The following is a 17,839-nucleotide window of genomic DNA, read 5'->3' as shown; positions in this document are numbered from 1 at the left end:
GTTATCTGTTTTTGTATAGAGTCAAAATGTATCAGTCTTTCCTTTTTACCGTGTCTGGATTTTGAGATACAGTTACAAAGGCTTTCCTCAATTCCAGATTATGAGAACATTTACCCAGGTTTTATATGGTATTTATATGTTTTCATTCTGCACATTTATATCTTTGGTCTATTTGGAGTTTATATATATAGTATATAACATATATTACATAAATATATGTAAATATTATAAAACATTTATATATAATATATGTTATTATATAATATATATAACAAGGGATTTTTATATTATATATAAAATAATACATATTTTTATATAGTTTATATATATTTATAGTTTATATATTATATATTTATATTTATAACATATATCTATCTATGTGTATGTGTGTGTGTGTTATATATATATATATATATATATATATATATATATATATAAAAGGGGTGTTTTGCTTCCAAATGGATATCCAAAGATCCAACTCTATTTATTTAAAACATCATCTTTTTCCTCAGTGATTAGAGACGCCACTGAAATCATATACTAACATTTCATATGTTTGGGCCTACTTCCAGTCTTTCTGTTCCAGTGGTCTGTCCATTCATTAACCAAAACACATTGCTTTAATTATAGAGGTTTTATATTATGTTTTAACAGCTCATATGGCTAGCATAATCTATTGCTCTTTTGGGGGATATTCCTGTCTGTTCTAAATTATTTATCCGCATGAACTTTAAAAGTAACTTGCCTAGCTCTAGGAAAAGAAACAAAAAATAAAAGCATGTGCTGATATTTTGATTGGGGTCATGTTAAATTTATGTGTTAACTTAGGAAGGATTGGCATCTTTAAAATGTTGGGTTTACCTATCGAAGGATAAGAGAGGTTTCCGTTAGTTCAAGTCTAATTTTGCATTTTTGTGTGTATTTTAAGGTTTTCCTCATTACAGGTTTTGTACATTTGTTATTATTTCTTTTTGATATTGTTTGTATTGCACCAGTCAATGGTAATTGTGTATGTGAAACCTATTGCTTTGTAGGTCAATTTTTATCTTATTACTTTGCTGTATTAGTTTTAATTTTGATTTTCCTGTTTTCCACCTAAATGTTCAGTTCATCTCTATATAGCTGTCTCTTCCTTTGCAATCTTGATTTCCCTGTTTTCTTTCATCTGTTTTGTTTTTGTTTTGTTTTTTGTAAATTTGTATTTATTTTGACAGAGAGAGCTTGCACACAAGCCGGGGAGGGGCAGAGAGAAAGGAAGAGAGAGAACCCCAAGCCGGCTTCTTGCTGTCAGCAAAGAGCCTGAAAGCGCTCATGAACCAGGAAGTCATGACCTGAGCTGAGATCAAGTCAGGCACTTAACCGACTGAGCCACCCAGGTGCCCCTTTGGTCTAATTGTTTTGCTCTTTACACCAACACAATGTTAAAATGTAACGGAGGTAGTAGGGATCCTGTCTTTTTCCTTGACGTTCTGCTTACTTTCCCTTGATGAGAACACTTACAGTGTTTCCCCATGAAACAAGATGCTAGATTTTACTTTTTACAAAATCAGAAATGGGTGTGGAATTTTGCCAAAGGCCTTTTCATCATCAATGGAGATAATCATGATGTTTGTTCTTAGAGCTATCACTGTGTGGGTTATATCAACACATTTCCTAATACTGAACCATTTTTGTATCAGTCATGCTTAAAATGCGCTATAAATTGTTTGCTAATGTTTTGTTTAGGACTTCGGCAGCAATAGTCATATGTGGGTTTTGGTTTTTTTTGCAAATTATCAGATTTAGGTATCATCGCCATACTTGCTTCATAAAAAGAAAACTAAACTTCCCTTTATTTTTCTACATTTTGGAAGTTTACCTAACATTAGGGATTATCTGGCCTTTAGAAGATTTGGTACTTTCCTCCTGAGAGCATCTGAGCCAACTGCTTTTTCATGGGAGTTGATCCTTTGAGAACTTTCTCTATTCCTTCTGTGGAATTTTTTTTCACTTTCTACCTCTAATAGGATGAATTTCAGTAAATTCTATTTTCCTAGGAAAGTAATCATTTATCAAATTTATCTGTACCCAGTTATGAGAGTATCCCCATATTTACTTGAATACCCTGTTTTACTGGTTACTTATCTCTTTTATTTCTTTGGCATTTGTGCCAAATCATGATTAGACAAGCTAGAGGACTGTCTTTTTTTATTATTATTTACTTTGAGAACCATCATTAATGAACTCTGTTATTTTATACATAATTACTTTCTGCTTTTATCTTTATTAAACAATCTCTAGCAGATCAAATTCAACAGCATATAAAAAGAATAATTCACCATGATCAAGTGGGATTCATTCCTGAGCTGCAGGGTTGGTTCAATATTCACAAAGTAATCAATGTGATACATCACATTAATAAAAGAAAAGAAAAGAACCATATGATCCTGTCAATAGATGCAGAAAAATCATTTGACAAAATAAAGGATCGTTTCTTAATAAAAACCCTCAAGAAAGTTGGGATAGAAGGAACATACTTAAACATCATAAAAGCCATTTATGAAAAGCCAACAGCTAATATCATCCTCAATGGGGAAACATTGACAGCTTTCCCCCTGAGATCAGGAGCACAACAGGGATGTCCACTCTCACCACTGCTTAACATAGTGTTGGAAGTCCTAGCATCAGCAATCAGACAACAAAATGAAATCAAAGGCATCAAAATTGGCAAAGATGAAGTCAAACTCTCACTTTTCGCAGACGACATGATACTCTACATGGAAAATGTGACAGACTCCACCAAAGTCTGCTAGAACTGATACATGAATTCAGCACAGTCGCAGGGTACAAAATCAATGTACAGAAATCAGTTGCATTTTTATACACCAATAATGAAGCAACAGAAAGAGAAATAAAGAAACGGATCCCATTCACAATTGCACCAAGAACCATAAAATAGCTAGGAATAAACCCAACCAAAGATGTAAAAGATCTTCATGCTGAAAACTATAGAAAGCTTATGAAGGAAATTGAAGAAGACACAAAGAAATGGAAAAACATTCCATGCTCACGGATTGGAAGAATAAATATTGTTAAAATGTCAATACTATGCAAAGCAATCTACACATTCAATGCAATCCCAATCAAAATTGCACCAGTATTCTTCTCAAAGCTAGAACAGACAATCCTAAAATTTGTATGGAACCACAAAAGACTCCAAATAGCCAAGGTAATATTGAAGAAGAAAACTAGAGGGAAGCATCACAATCCCAGGCTTTAGCCTGTACTACAAAGTTGTAATCAACAAGACAGCATGGTATTGGCATAAAACAGACACATAGACCAATGGAATAGAATAGAGAACCCAGAATTGGACCCACAAATGTATGGCCAACTAATCTTTGACAAAGCAGGAAAGAATATCCAATGGAAAAAAGACAGTCTCTTTAACAAATGGTGCTGGGAGAACTGGACAGCAACATGCAGAAGAATGAAACTAGACCACTTTCTAACACTATTTAAAAAAATAAACTCAAAATGGATAAAGGACCTGAACGTGAGACAGGAAACCATCAAAACCCTAGAGGAGAAAGCAAGGAAAAAAACCTCTGACTTCAGCCGCAGCAATTTCTTACTCGACACATCTCCAAAGGCAAGGGAATTAAAAGAAAAAAATGAACTATTGGGACTTCATCAAGATAAAAAACTTCTGCATGGCAAACAATTAACAAAAACTAAAAGGCAACCAACGGCATGGGAAACGGTATTTGCAAATGGCACATTGGATAAAGGGCTAGTATCCAAAATCTATAATGAACTCACCAAACTCCACACCCGAAAAACAAATAATCCAGTGAAGAAATGGGAAGAAAAGAATGGATGCTTTTCTACTGAAGACATCCAGATGGCCAATAGACACATGAAAAGATGCTCAACATCACTCCTCATCAGGGAAACACAAATTAAAACCACATTGAGATACCACCTCACGCCAGTCAGAGTGGCTAAAATGAACAAATCAGGAGACTATAGACGCTGGAGAGGATGTGGAGAAACGGGAACCCTCTTGCACTGTTGGTGGGAATGCAAACTGGTGCAGCTGCTCTGGAAAACAGTGTGGAGGTCCCTCAAAAAGTTAAAAATAGATCTACCCTATGACCCAGCAATAGCACTGCTGAGAATTTACCCAAGGGATACAGGAGTGCCGATGCATAGGGGCACTTGTACCCCAATGTTTATAGCAGCACTTTCAACAATAGCCAAATTATGAAAAGAGCCTAAATGTCCATCCACTGACGAATGGATAAAGAAGATGTGGTTTATATATACAATGGAATTGTACTTGGCAATGAGAAAGAATGAAATCTGGTAATTTGCAGCAATGTGGATGGAACTGGGGGTATTATGCTAAGTGAATTAAGTCAGGCAGAGAAAGGATACCATATGTTTTCACTCATATGTGGATCCTGAGAAACTTAACAGAAGACGGGATGGGAAGGGGGAAAATAGTTACAGAGAGGGAGGAGGCAAACCATAAGAGACTTAAATACTGAGAACAAACTGAGGGTGGATGGAGAGTAGGGGAGAGGAGAAAGTGGGTGATGGGCATTGAGGAGGGCACCTGTTGGGATGAGCACCAGGTGTTGTATGGAAACCAATTTGACAATAAATTATATTAAAAAAATAATTTCTGGGGGGAAAAAACCTAAATGTCAGAACTATGGGATTCCATTAAATCAGTGATGAGGAAAATCCTTTTGAAACTAAATGAAAACTAAAATAAGTAAATATTCAACTTAAAAAGGGAAAGAAAATGGATGGCAATAAAGAGAAATTGCTCCACGTTCTTCAAGTCAGATGCTGACAAGATGGAAGCCAGTTGCTACAGCATTCTCCTAGGTTAATGACCCCTGGATTTGGACTGCTGTGGGATGACATCCCAGAATAGTTTTTGGATTCATGACTCCTCATCCAAAGTGCAGGGTAACCATCTCCTCAGGTGATCCAGACATTTTTAACCAGAGACAGGAGGGAGGGATAGTTTTTCCATGTGGATCTTTAAAAATACTTTAGTAGTAGGGTGCCCGGGTGGCTCAGTCATTTAAGTGTCCGACTCGTGGTTTTAGCTCAGGTCATGATCTCAACAGTTCGTGAGACAGAGCTCCACTTAGGGCTCTGCACTCACAGCACAGAGCCTGCTTGGGATTCTGTCTCTTTCTTTTTGCCTCTCCCCTGCTCGCATGCATGTGCTCGCTTGCTCTCTCTCTCTCTCTCTCAGAATAAATAAACATTAAAAATAAAATACTCTACTACTGACGAGCCACATGATACAGCACAAGGGGCAGCATTTGTGCAATTCAATCCCAGATAGTAATTAATACTAAGATGAACTGTGTCAAAAATGACCTGTACAGTTACTACAGTCACCTTAAAATTAAAGCGAAAGCTAAACTATGCCAAAATCAACAAGGTTATATTCATCTCAGCAATTAAATGTAAAACTTCGTTTGCCAATGTTTAGTATTTAAAGTAATTTATTTCCTGAAACCTTACCTACCATCTTCAATTTCAATTATATTTGACAGACATTAAGAGCAGACCAGGGAAAATATTTATAATAAATAAAATGAAAGCATACAAAATCGTACATGCAATAATGACTTTGCAAAACCAAATATAAAGATGCCATATTTTATACACAAAAATATTCACAGTGGTAGTAACTCCTCAAAAGTAGAAATTCCGGTCTTACTCATCTTTATAGTGCCATTTTACAGAAAAGTGCCTGGTACAGAGTAGGTATCCCGTGAGTGTTTCCTGAAAATAATGAAAGTGAATGGTATACGTCTTCAAAAAAAAAAGGTACTCAATCAAGTAAATATATAAAATTTTAATATTTTTATCTGAAATATACAAAGGCCTAAAGACAAAGTCAATACCTAACTAAAATTCTCTCATGTAACTTCATTATTACAAAGTTAAGTCTTGAGTGTCAAAAATCCGACTCTAAAAATATGGTCTTAAAAATCACATATCTACATATAATACTAAGTAAATTGTCTTATGCTGCATCGTCATCATCCACTGCAGCATAGATGGCTTGATTCCTCCTCTTAATTTTCTTTCTTTGTTCAGGTTCATGTTCGTCACTCAGCCTCTTCAGGGGCAACTCGGTTAAGTCCTTTCCATCCTCCAACTCCAAAGCCTCACCAGGCTTCCCCTCTCTGCCATCTGGGGAACCCAATGTATCATCAGAAGATACAGTCATGGAACCTGGCAAGATCCTGACATCAGAGAAGCTGGCGGAGAAGTCAGAAGCTTGATCAGAAGAAGGCTCTACAGACGGTGTGTTCATGTCACTGTGTGTACTTACAATACTATCCTCATCCTCCTCTTCTTCATCTAGCATTATTTCATCTGGATTAATAGAGGACAGGGCAGACGTGTCTGTGTTATATTCACTACGGTCTTCACCAGAGTCATTACTCTCCAGGTCCTCCTGTTCTTCATATTCACCACACAAGTGATGTTCTTCCTTGGCCTTCTGCAGCCTGACGTTTATGTCAGTGATGCCAAGCTGGGCACAAAATTCAGTAGTTTGAGGATTGATCCTATGCACCAACTGCATTTGTGTCTGTGGCCTGCTAGGGTCATAACAAGCAGCTGTTATGCTGAAGTTACATGGAACTCTGAGGTCATGATTCAGTATTTCCAATACTTTGTTCATAGCTTCTTCTGTTGCACTATAATCCCACCTACAAAAGTCCAAAACAATAGCTTTTTACATTTTATCAGCCTCAGACAACAAATGGTAAGATCTAACTGTGGACTTCAGGTGTAAGGATAAAATCTAAACCACATATAAAAATTCCGTTTAATAAAATTACAGTTAATTTACCAAAGGACCATTCTGAAATAAAAACAATTCTTAGAAAAAGCTCTTCTTGGGGTGCCTGGGTGGCTTAGTTGGTTAAGCATCCAAATCTTGGTTTTAGCTCCAGTCACAATCTCATGGTTCATGAGTTCAAGTTCCATGTCATCAGGCTCTGTGCTGACAGCTTGGGATTCTCTCACTCTTCTCTCTGCCCCTACCCCATTCTCACTCGCGGTCTCTCTCTCTCTCAAAATAAATAAATAAAATTTTTAAAAAAGAAAAAAGAAAAAGCTGTTCTTAACTCACACTCTAAAATAAGCATAAGTTACTTTAATGTGTGAACCAAATCATCACCACATTACAGTTTTATACACGCTTATTAATTTATGTGCTAATTTGGGTTGGTACTCAATAGCCCATTTTCTTACATCCCTTAGATGGAAAATTTGTAGTTTTCCATACCAGTCAGTAACCCTTGAATTATTCTGACACTCATTTAACAATAATTCCCTTGATTTAAGAAAAAAAAAAAAAAAAGGTGGAGGGGACAAAAAATCATGCATGCACCAGAGAGAGCAAACCCTAAATGTCAGACTTACCTTGTATGCAGGCCATTATTTTCAGGCATATTCCATAGACGCCCAGTCACATTAATAAGATCATCAGTAGCCCTTAGAACAGTGAGCCACTCAATATCATACTCCAAGTACTCAGAAGCACTGGGGTCATGTTCTATTTCTATTACCTATAGGAAGAAATTGATAATTTTAAGAAAAACATTTCTATTTTTAATATGCTAAGAATTTCAGTATAACAATAAAATTTAAAAGGAATTTAATTTAGTAGCTTAAAAACACTAATGTAACATATTCCAAAATTCTCACAATACATAAATTATAAAGAGCACAAATAAATTCTGAAGGGAAAATTAATTTTTTTTTAATCATTGGAAGAGCAAAACTATATTGCAAAGTTATTTCATTTTCTTTTTACCTGAAGAAAGTCTCTATGTGGTAAGCATTTGTCCAAGGCTAAAAATTTTGTTGCTTTGGCCGTCTGTTCTTTATCCTTGGCCTACAAATATGAACCATAATTTTAAAAAGAATGTTAAATTTTTTTTTTTAATGTTTACTTATTTTTGAGAGAGAGACAGAGTATGAGCAGATAAGGAGCAGAGAGAGAGAGAGACACATAATCCAAAGCAGGCTCCAGGCTATGAGCTGACAGCACAGAACCCTACACAGGGCTCGAACCCGCGAGCCATGAGATCATGACCTAAGCCAAAGTTGGCCACTTAACTGACTGAGCCACCCAGGCAGCCCCAGAAAGAATGTTAAATCATCACAGTAATTCATACACAGAATAGGATGGAAACAATCTTTATTAAACATACCCCTAAGTTATATGTCAAAGCAACAACTGTCACTTTTCCAAAATAAGTTAGTTCTGCAACCACTTGTGTAATAACAGGCGATGCACTTAAACTCTCTGGGCTTCAACTTCCTTACAAAAGTCAAAGCAGACACTAATGCTGATGATAATGCCAGTGCTAAATCAAAGTATATAACGCAAAGGCTAAGATAACAGAAGAGCTGAAAAGTAATCTGGCAGAGCTAAAACTATATAACTTTTAAAAGAAATTATAAGGAAAAATCTTTATAAACTTGGGTTAGGCAAATATTTCTTAGATACAACACCAAAAGTTGATGGGAAACATTCACAGAATGAAATATTCAACAATAAAAATGAAAGAAATACTAATACTTGCTACACGAATGAACCTCAAAAACACACAAACAAAAGAAACCACATGCCAATGACTATAGACTTTGATCCCACTTATATAAATTTCAAAGAGGGCAAATCCACAGAGACACAGAACAGATTAGTGCCTGGGGCTGAGAGCGGGAACAAGGACTGACAGCAAACAGCACAGCAAACAGGCACAAGACATCTTTTAGGGTGTTGGAAATGTTCTAAAACTGGGCTATGTGCTGTTTGCTCTGGAAACCTCTGGAACTCTGGATATATGCTAAAATTCACTGAATTGTACATTTAAATAGGTGAATTTTATGACATGTAAATTATATTCCAAGTAAGCTATTTTGTAAAAACTGAATTGGCAGAAAAGAAACATGGGCAGGGGGTGATAGACTACAACATGAAGGTCATATTGGATGAAGTACAAAAGTGACTCACTGAGAACAGTAAGGCCCACGGAGAAAAAAGGACAGGAAGCAGCTATGGGACACCCTGCTGTGGGCCAGGTTTCAGTTCAATGGTGGTGATGGACTGAGAGGTGAAGGCACAGAGAGTGCAGGCAGATCTTGGCAGTGGGGCAGTTCTGAGACAAAAGGTGATCTTTGGTGTTGGTAAAGGGGCTGAAAGAGACCACTGGCAAAGGCAGTCAAGGTTGAGGAGCTAATTAAAAGGGACTGAACATATTCATTCAGAGATAGAACTCCCTGAGGCTGACAACCCAAGATGGAATGGGGGGAAAGAACCAAAGCCGATGGTTCAGTAAAAATCCAGGCCCTAGGATTTTGAGCGTGTCATGAGCCCTAGGGCATGTCATGAACCCTAGGAGACGAAAGAGAATAACAAAGATGTAGAAAAGATGACTGATTTGAATGGATAACTTGGACATTTAAAGAGGATAATCACCTTGGCAGTGGTCCAAAGGAAGAGAAAAGGAGTAACCTTGCCTCTCTCTCCCAATGAAACTGGGGAGTGAGGATAAGCCCACAACAGAAAGGGCCCACAGGAATGTTTCCAAACAGAATTTTCCAAACTGTACTTGAAGAACATCATTAAAGTGCACTTCCACCACAGAAAAGAGTATGGTCAAGTTCAAGCAGCACTGCACCCCACACTCCACTCACTCTTGGAGAAAGACGATGCCCATCAGCACATTAAAGACTCTCAGGAATTCTATAGAAGAAGACTTCGAGAAGGAATTTCTAACCTTGTTAACCCAGCGTTTTCTAAATGTTTTCCCTATGGAATACTTTAGGTGGAAAGTCAGTCAGAATGGGAGGGGAAAAGAAACAACGATCTCCATAAAAGCCTAAGTTGAAGTTTCTATTTATTCTCTACCTTTCGTCAAGCACCATCACCCATGCAGCTACCCAAGGAAAATTCTGGGAGTCCCCCTCTGTCACCAAATCCTGATGATTCTGCCTGCAAAATCTCTCTGGAGATCGTGTTCTCTGTGTTCCCTCCCTGCCACAGGCTAGAACCTCATCTTATGCTTAAATAGCCTCTCTGCCTCCCATTTTACATTACTGTGATCCATACACAAAAATGCTACCAAACTAATCTTTCTAAAATCAAAGTCTGGTTTCACTACTCCCCAACTTTCCCCATTACCTTCTGGTTAAAACCTAAACTCCAGAACATGGCCCAGCAGGCAGTTAGGATGTCCTTCCAGCCTCATCTCTCCCTCCGCCTCGGCCGCAGGGACTGCTGCAGCCCCCAGCGCGCCACGCATTCAGACCTCTAGCCTTGGCACACACTGGGCTCCCTACCTACACTGCCCTCATATTCTACTGCTTCCTGGCACAATCAATTCCTTTGGAAAACCTTCTCAATCTCTTCATCTCTGTGTCTACATCCCCAATTCACCAGAGTCTGGTGTAGGCACTTCCACAGCATCATGGCACTTTTCACCACAAACTTATTGCTATCACTAATCACTAATAATAATACTTATTGCCTGCTTGTCTCTTCCCTGCCCCATGGATATGGAGTTACTCGAAAAAGCAAAGTTATCTTTGAGCTCTTTCTCTAAATTTACAACTGTGCCAACAGTGCCTTAGCCTACAGATATTTGTTAAGTGTTTGTCAAATCAAAGAATGTTCTGATTTCTACCTGATGCTGCATCAAGGCTGCAAACTTCACATGAAGGTGTGCGGAAAACCAGTAGGTAGGTTTTAAGTGCTCTAGAAGCTCTGAGGCAGCAGGACTTCCCAATGTGTTATTTTCCACTTCTTGTCGGAAAAAAGATTTAGTCTTAAGAAGTTGCTTCTTATCTCCATAATGATATATGCTTCTTGGCCAATCGTGAGATAAGAATATGTCCATAGGTTGCTTCAGCTTTAACAGAAAAAGAAAGAAAACCCAAAAACAGATTAGCCAAAAGCAATCCCCTACACTTTCTCTCCACCACCACACCATTGTTTAACCGCTTAGATCTTTAGATTTCTATGTAATTCATTCTAAGCAAACTTTATTTAAGAAGGTCACAGAAATACTAAGAAATGCTAAACTCCTCACTCATGTAAGCAAGGAGAAAAAGCTTTCTCTTTACCTCACAAATCATCCTTATATTCTATGGCAAGGCAGGTCAACAGAGACATACTTTGATCTAACTGCCAACTAGCCATGGTCTTTAATATAGGGTTTCTGAAATATACAATAACCATTATTCTTGTCACTTTTAGTAAAGGAACTGTTTTAAGATACAGAGAGACACAGATTTCATGAGATCTCTAATGTAAATAATATAGTAAAACCCAAAGATAAATTCCTTTTTTTTCTAATGGACTCATAGAACATACATGTAAAAAATACTGTTTGCTACATAAATTATACTAGAGGTATTCAAGGTAGCTGGTGTCTTCATGGGGAGGCTACAAAATATACTCCATACATTACACATCCCCAGCACCTTCAAGTAATCGGCAATAAAACTTGGAAAACTAAATTAAAATAATTTATGTGTTCAAGACAATACAAGATAAAGGATACGAATAATCGCTGAATAACTGATTCGGGCAGTAAGTGTGATGAAAATTCAGAGAAGAGTGATGGCTTTAAACTAGAAAACTGGTATCTAAGCTGGGTCGTCAAACACTGGTAGGACTGAGATGGGTGAAAGGGAAAAAGGATTCAAGGTAGGGACCTGTTAGGAGTAGGACATTAAAGAAACGCCCACGAGCATCCTTAAGCTCCTGCAGAGGCTGTAGGGCATGGTGGGAAGGGTCTGACAGCTTCAGGCGACTCCACCACCTAACTCCTAGGGAATTCCCCGGAAGGCTACTTACCTTATCTGAGCCTTGATCTCTCATCCTTAATGTGACAAAGTTAGAGTAATACTTGCTGTACAGAATTGTGTGGCGATTACATGAAATGTCATGTGTGATAACTGCTTAGCCCAGTGTCAGGCATTTAATGGGTTCTCAAACAAAAACCTAGTGTCAGCTACTCTCTAGTTAAGCCAGTGTTCCAATACCACTTTCACAATTTTACCACATTCTCTATCTTCCTTACCATTATTTATTCCCTACTTAATACCATTATTTAAAATGAAATATTCTAGGGCGCCTGGGTGGCTCAGTCGGTTGAGCGTCCAACTTCGGCTCAGGTCATGATCTCACAGTCTGTGATTTCGAGCCCCGCATCAGGCTCTGTGCTGATGGCTCAGAGCCTGGAGCCTGCCTTAGATTCTGTGTCTCCCTCTCTCTCTGCCCCTCCCCTGTTAATGCTCTGTCTCTCTCTGTCTCAAAATACATAAAAACATTAAGAAAAAAAAAAATTTTTTTTAAATAAAAAAATTAAAAAAAATAAAATGAAATATTCTAATATTTTCTTTAAAGTATCACTTTATTCCAACATATATTCTTTAGCCTTATTCTAAGTAGTAATATACACAGTCATAGATTAAATGTTCTATTTTATTATTACTTCCTAAAATAAATGCATAACATTAGAATAAAAAAAAAATGTTCATCTGTGAACCTCCTAAAAGCAACTCAAGATCCAAACTTTAGAAATACTGAAGTATTCTATACTGAAATATTTCTTGGAAGTGGTATACCAAAATGATCAAAATACATTTTGGTACAGAATGACTTTAACATTTTTTCAAGTATGCTGCAATGTAATTTTTACATACCTGTTTTAATTTATAGACTTCAATATTTCTCACATGGTATATACTCCTTATTGTAGCTGGATTATAAGGGGGGCACTCAAAATGACCTTGAATTAAAGAAGAGAAATGAGCTATATTCAACTCCCTTAAATACGGCAAATACAAATAACATACACACACTTTTCCAAAACGGAGGTCTGTCATTAATGTTTTGGTTCTTAAAAATTCTATGAAAACACTGCTCTTAAAAGGCTGGTATTAAAAAAAAAAAAAAAAAAAGTTGGTATTTTCTACTAATGAGTGATCACTAACTATAAATCTAAATAATTGAGGGGCTTATGATTTTTTAAATTAAATTATAATTTGGAATACGTTGTTTATTCATATAGTTTAAAATTTAAGAGATATCATCAGAAAGGAATAAAAAGTAACCAGTGATGCCCAGGGCTGGGGTGGGAGCAGGGATTAACTACAAAACTTTTGGGAATACTAGAAATGTTTTAAATCTGGATGGTTGCACAACCCTACATAAATTTACCAAAATCACGACATTGTATACTTACGATAGTATGTAAGTTTTATCTCAACAAAGCTGATAAAACAATGGGAGGCAGGGATCCTCCTATTCCTACTAACTACTAACACTACCTAGAGGAAACTCAAGTTAATCAGGTTTTAGTATTTTATTCCAGGGACATCATCTATGCATTTAATACACAAACTTCTTTATCCTCTCTCTTTTTTTTTTTTTTTTTTTTTACACAAATAGCAGTATAGTTGAAACATGTTCTGTGCCTTGTTTTTTTTTCACTTAACTTGGAGTTCTTTGTGTATCAGTTACACATAGAGTTGCTTTCTTCTACTTTTTTAAAAAATTAGCTTCATAGCATTGCATTGTATAGTTTTATCATGATAGAGTTATGTTAGAGTTAATTACTTTGTACCTTTTGCCATTACAAACAAGGCTGAAATAATAAATGTGTACACATCATCTTGCATGTGTGGAATATATCTGTACATTAAATTCCTGAAGTAGAACTCCTGGGTCAGAGTACTTTTATCATTTCCACAGATTACCAGCTGTCCTCCAAAGAGTGGAGGACAGTTTGCACTCACACCTGCCGTGAAGGAGACAGCCTATTTTTGTACTCCCCTGTCAATAGTTTAGAATCATGGGGAGCAGGGCAGCAGGGAACAGATCTGTGATTTAACAGTTACACAGAGGATGTAAGTTTTAGCTGCCAACTTAATTCATAAAATTTTGAAATCAATGTAAACTCAAGCTATTCCTTTAAGATCAATTTTTTCAGATACAATGGAATAAATGAATGCACTGCGATATGCTTCTATAATAGAATACTATTCACAAATTAAAATGAATGTATCAACATGGATTTCAAAAACACATTAAACAATGAAACAAGTTGCAGAAATATACATGCAAAATGATACATTCATATGAAATTTACAACATGCTACATTGTACACTGTTTAAAGCTGTTATGTATCTGGTAATGACATAATCAAGCAAATAACAAACACCAAATTCAGAAGAGTGACTCCTGGTAAGGAAAGGGAAGGATAAAAGGAGAATAAGACTGAGAACAGATAAACTATGAGCTCTGACTGAATCTGTACTATTTCTTTAAAATCCTGACTGGAGTGCCTGGGTGGCTCAGTCCGTTAAGCGTCAGACTCTTGATTTTAGTTCAGGTCATGATCTCATGGTTGTGAGATCGAGCCCCCCATGGATCCTGCTTGAGATTCTATCCTTCCCTCTCCCTCTGCTCCACCCCTGCTCACACATTCTCTCCCTCTCTCAAAAAATAAATAAAACAAAATAAAATCTAACTAAAAGTGGCGAAACGCTAAGACTTGAAAAAACTAGATGGTGGATACAAAGATAATTTGTTCTAGTACTCTCAAATTTTTCATATGTATAAAATAAAGTACTTCAGGGGTGACTTGGTGGCTCAGTCGGTTAAGCATCCGACTTCATTCAGCACAGGTCATGATCTCGCAGTCCATGGGTTCAAGCCCCACGTCAGACTCTGTACTGACAGCTCAGAGCCTGGAGGCTGCTTCAGATTCTGTGTCTCCCTCTCTCTCTGCTGTTCCCCAACTCACACTCTGTCTGTCTCAAAAATAAACATACATTAAAAACATTTTTTTTTTAAGTAGTCAGTTCAGAGAAAAAATTCCATGAAAAAGTCAAACTATATATTATGCTTAAGTTAGTCTGACAGATGCAAGTTCTAAAATTTAAAAACAATTCTCAGAACAATACCTTTTCGATAGTCATGAGATTTAAAGATACCAGAGATTCCACCAATCCTTACACCTCGGTATTTTACTACACCAGCCAAACCTGAAAAAGTACGCAGTTAAATAAAATTACCATAGGCAGAAGCAATCTCTTTACTAACTAAAACAACAGTTTGAAGGCGTAGAACTCCATGCAGTCCTAAAATTATTTGAAAATTAAATATCAAGATGAAGTTACTCTTTCACATAGCAATATGCCAACAATATAAGAGGCAGACTAGGGATGAAAGGCCTAGAAGCAGATCAGGGAAGATACTAAGCAGAAAGGAAGGGCCAATGAGATTAGGTATGTTAAGAGAAAAATAGACATAATTTGGTACTTAGTCAAATATTACAGTGGGCTGGCAGGGAAATAAGGAAAAGTGTCCTATGATGGATTTATAGGTTATACACCTGAAAGTCAACAGGTATAAAGTATAAATAACCTGCAGTTTCTATATTTTATTTCTGATTGATCATCTTCAAACATCTTTTCACAATATTACAGTTGTCAACAGAACAATCAGTAATGAAGTAGATAAATTATATTTCTGAAGTTATCATGTCATCATTAGAGCTGAAAACATTTAAGCGAAGAAAAGAATGGACTAAATAGTCTAACAGGACTAAAACTGAACCTGAATCTAATCCGGTTGTAAATCTAAACACAGGTTACAGGTAATGCAGAGGATAAAAGGAACACATTAAACAATATAAGAAATTCCAATCAGCTAAATCCAGAACACAGGAAATTCTACAAGAAAAAGTTCCCATTTTCTTCAACAAATAACAAGCATGGGTAGGAGAGAAAAGGGACACTTACAGCCTAAGAGACTTCAGAATCATGACAAGCAAATGAAATGTGCAGGCCTCATTTGGATTCTATTTGAACAAGTCAAACAAAGTAAAACAAACATCTTTGTGATAATCACAGAAATCTGAACATGAACTAAGCAATAAATAATGAGGAATTACAGTTACTTAAGTAAAAGTTTAGAGGGGAGTGGGGTTGAAATAAGGATGGCAGAATGATAATAGTTGTTGAAACCGGTTAACATGTACAGAGATTCATTATACTATTCTCTATTCTTCTGTATGTTTAACAATTTCCATCATAATAAGTTTGAGTTTTCTCAATCAACAGAAAGAGTAAGAAAAAATAAAGGGATTGCAAATAGTACATAAGGCCTTTGCATTTTTTACTATGTTTTACTATCTATATTGCTTAAAATACTAGAAGCATGGACATATTTTCATAATTACCTACTTAAATTAACCATTCTAATTACAGTTTCATGATTAACTATTTAAATTAAGAGACATTTCGCAAACACCATATAGCTCAAGATGCTGCCTGTTATACAAATCCTAACAGGCACTTCCATTACAAACAAAGCAAGAAATTACCCAGAACACATACCTAAATAATAAATGTTTGGCGCTACCCAGCCACCATAGGGTAACTCTTGCAAATGATTTGAGGCTTCATGGTTTCCCCCAATGAAAATTGTGAGAACTGGGGCCTTTTTTTCACCGGAGTAATACCTAGAACACAAGAGTAAAGTTGTCGGTTGGCATAGCAGAAATCAAGCATAGAGAAAAGCAATTAGGCATGCCCATGCAATCGGGCATAGCAGAAAAGCAAAATAAGGCCCAAAGGAGATATTTGAGCTCATTATAAAAAATTAAAAAGCTCTTTCTAAGTGAATTGCCTATACTTGTTCTTAAGAATGAAGGTCTGCCACCTTGGGTTTAAAGCCAGTGTACGCTCAATGAACTTTGTCAGTTCTTAACCTTAGCTTCTAGAACGCGGACGAGCACAGAGGAGGCGTCCAATAAAAACTCTTGCATCAGTAAACAGACTAGTCCCAGAGTCCTATCAAGTGCAAGGTAGATTACCCTGTCAGCTTCTTCCTCCAGGTTTTCCCCTCAGGCTTCGATCCCTTCCGAAACAGATAAGACAGGTGAAAGGAAAAGAGAAAAGTGACATTTACGAAGCACCAGTTCCTAGACACAGCGTGAACAAAGAAGGTAAGTAAGGGAGACAGCGAGTCAGTGGCAGGGGGAATTCGAATCCAGCCCGGGTTCTCTTCCACTCACTCACTGCCGGCTAGTCACGCCTCGCACCGCTGGGTCTGAGGCCCGGACCTCGCTGCTCACCTGTAGAAGGTCTGCATGTGGCGGTACTTGGGCGGCACGGCCATGCAACGCAGGTCGGCCTCGTTGCGCACCGCCTGGAAGTCGCCGCAGCACAGCAAAAGGTCTATCGGCCCGGGGCCGCGCTTCTCCGCCAGCGCCAGCGTCTCATAGATCTTGTCCAGCTCGCCGTGGCAGCAGCCGGCCACAGCCACCCGCATCCTGCCGGCCGGAGACGGGGAGCGCTGCCCGCAAGCCCCTAGACCAGACCCAGCCTAGGCCGGCGAGCAAGGAGCAGACTGATCGCTCAGCTCCCGCCAACACTAACTGAGCACACGCCTCGCAGAGACGCCTGAAATAGAACCCACTTCCGGCTTCCAAATCTCGCGAGAGAGGATGGAGCGGGGCAAGAATTCCAGGATTTGAGACAGCTTTCAAATTGACTCGAGCTGTCTTCTTGGGTCTTTCAGTTTTAGCAGTCTGCCAGATGATAAAAATCAAAACCAGAATAGTTTTGTTTTGTTTTTTAACACAGAAGTAGTTGTTTAGTTTGATAAAATTAAGCCAAACTAAAAAAGTGAGCCGGTGCGATTGGCTAATTCCTACGACGAACCTGTCAACGCAAAGATAATTGCCTAAGAGCGAATTAGAAATTAAAAGATTTTTGGAA

General features: G+C 37.6%; 1 protein-coding gene across 1 annotated transcript; it reads right to left on the bottom strand.

Moving 5' to 3' along the window:
- Positions 1-5,582: 5,582 nt before the first annotated feature.
- DBR1 (debranching RNA lariats 1) lies at positions 5,583-17,480 on the bottom strand. Its single transcript, XM_007087454.3, has 8 exons — positions 17,194-17,480; positions 16,454-16,578; positions 15,017-15,097; positions 12,751-12,836; positions 10,725-10,949; positions 7,847-7,927; positions 7,453-7,598; positions 5,583-6,734 (listed from the first exon to the last, which is right to left on the bottom strand). The coding sequence occupies exons 1-8, from the start codon at positions 17,388-17,390 to the stop codon at positions 6,041-6,043; spliced, it is 1,635 nt and encodes a 544-aa protein (XP_007087516.2). The 5' UTR covers positions 17,391-17,480; the 3' UTR covers positions 5,583-6,040.
- Positions 17,481-17,839: the final 359 nt, after the last annotated feature.

The sequence above is a fragment of the Panthera tigris genome, chromosome C2, assembly GCF_018350195.1.
Source record: "Panthera tigris isolate Pti1 chromosome C2, P.tigris_Pti1_mat1.1, whole genome shotgun sequence".
NCBI lineage: Eukaryota > Metazoa > Chordata > Mammalia > Carnivora > Felidae > Panthera > Panthera tigris.
This window is presented reverse-complemented; position numbering and strand designations above follow the sequence as displayed.

What these genes read in the sequence shown, in the direction of transcription:
- DBR1 (XM_007087454.3), bottom strand. Translation starts at nt 17,390, where the DNA reads ATGCGGGTGGCTGTGGCCGGCTGCTGCCACGGCGAGCTGGACAAGATC. An exon ending in AAGTCTATAAATTAAAACAG is followed by an intron (nt 10,950 to 12,750) that starts GTATGTAAAAAT and finishes TTTCTGTTAAAG; the next exon opens with CTGAAGCAACCTATGGACAT. An exon ending in CACATAGAGACTTTCTTCAG is followed by an intron (nt 7,599 to 7,846) that starts GTAAAAAGAAAA and finishes TTCTTCCTATAG; the next exon opens with GTAATAGAAATAGAACATGA.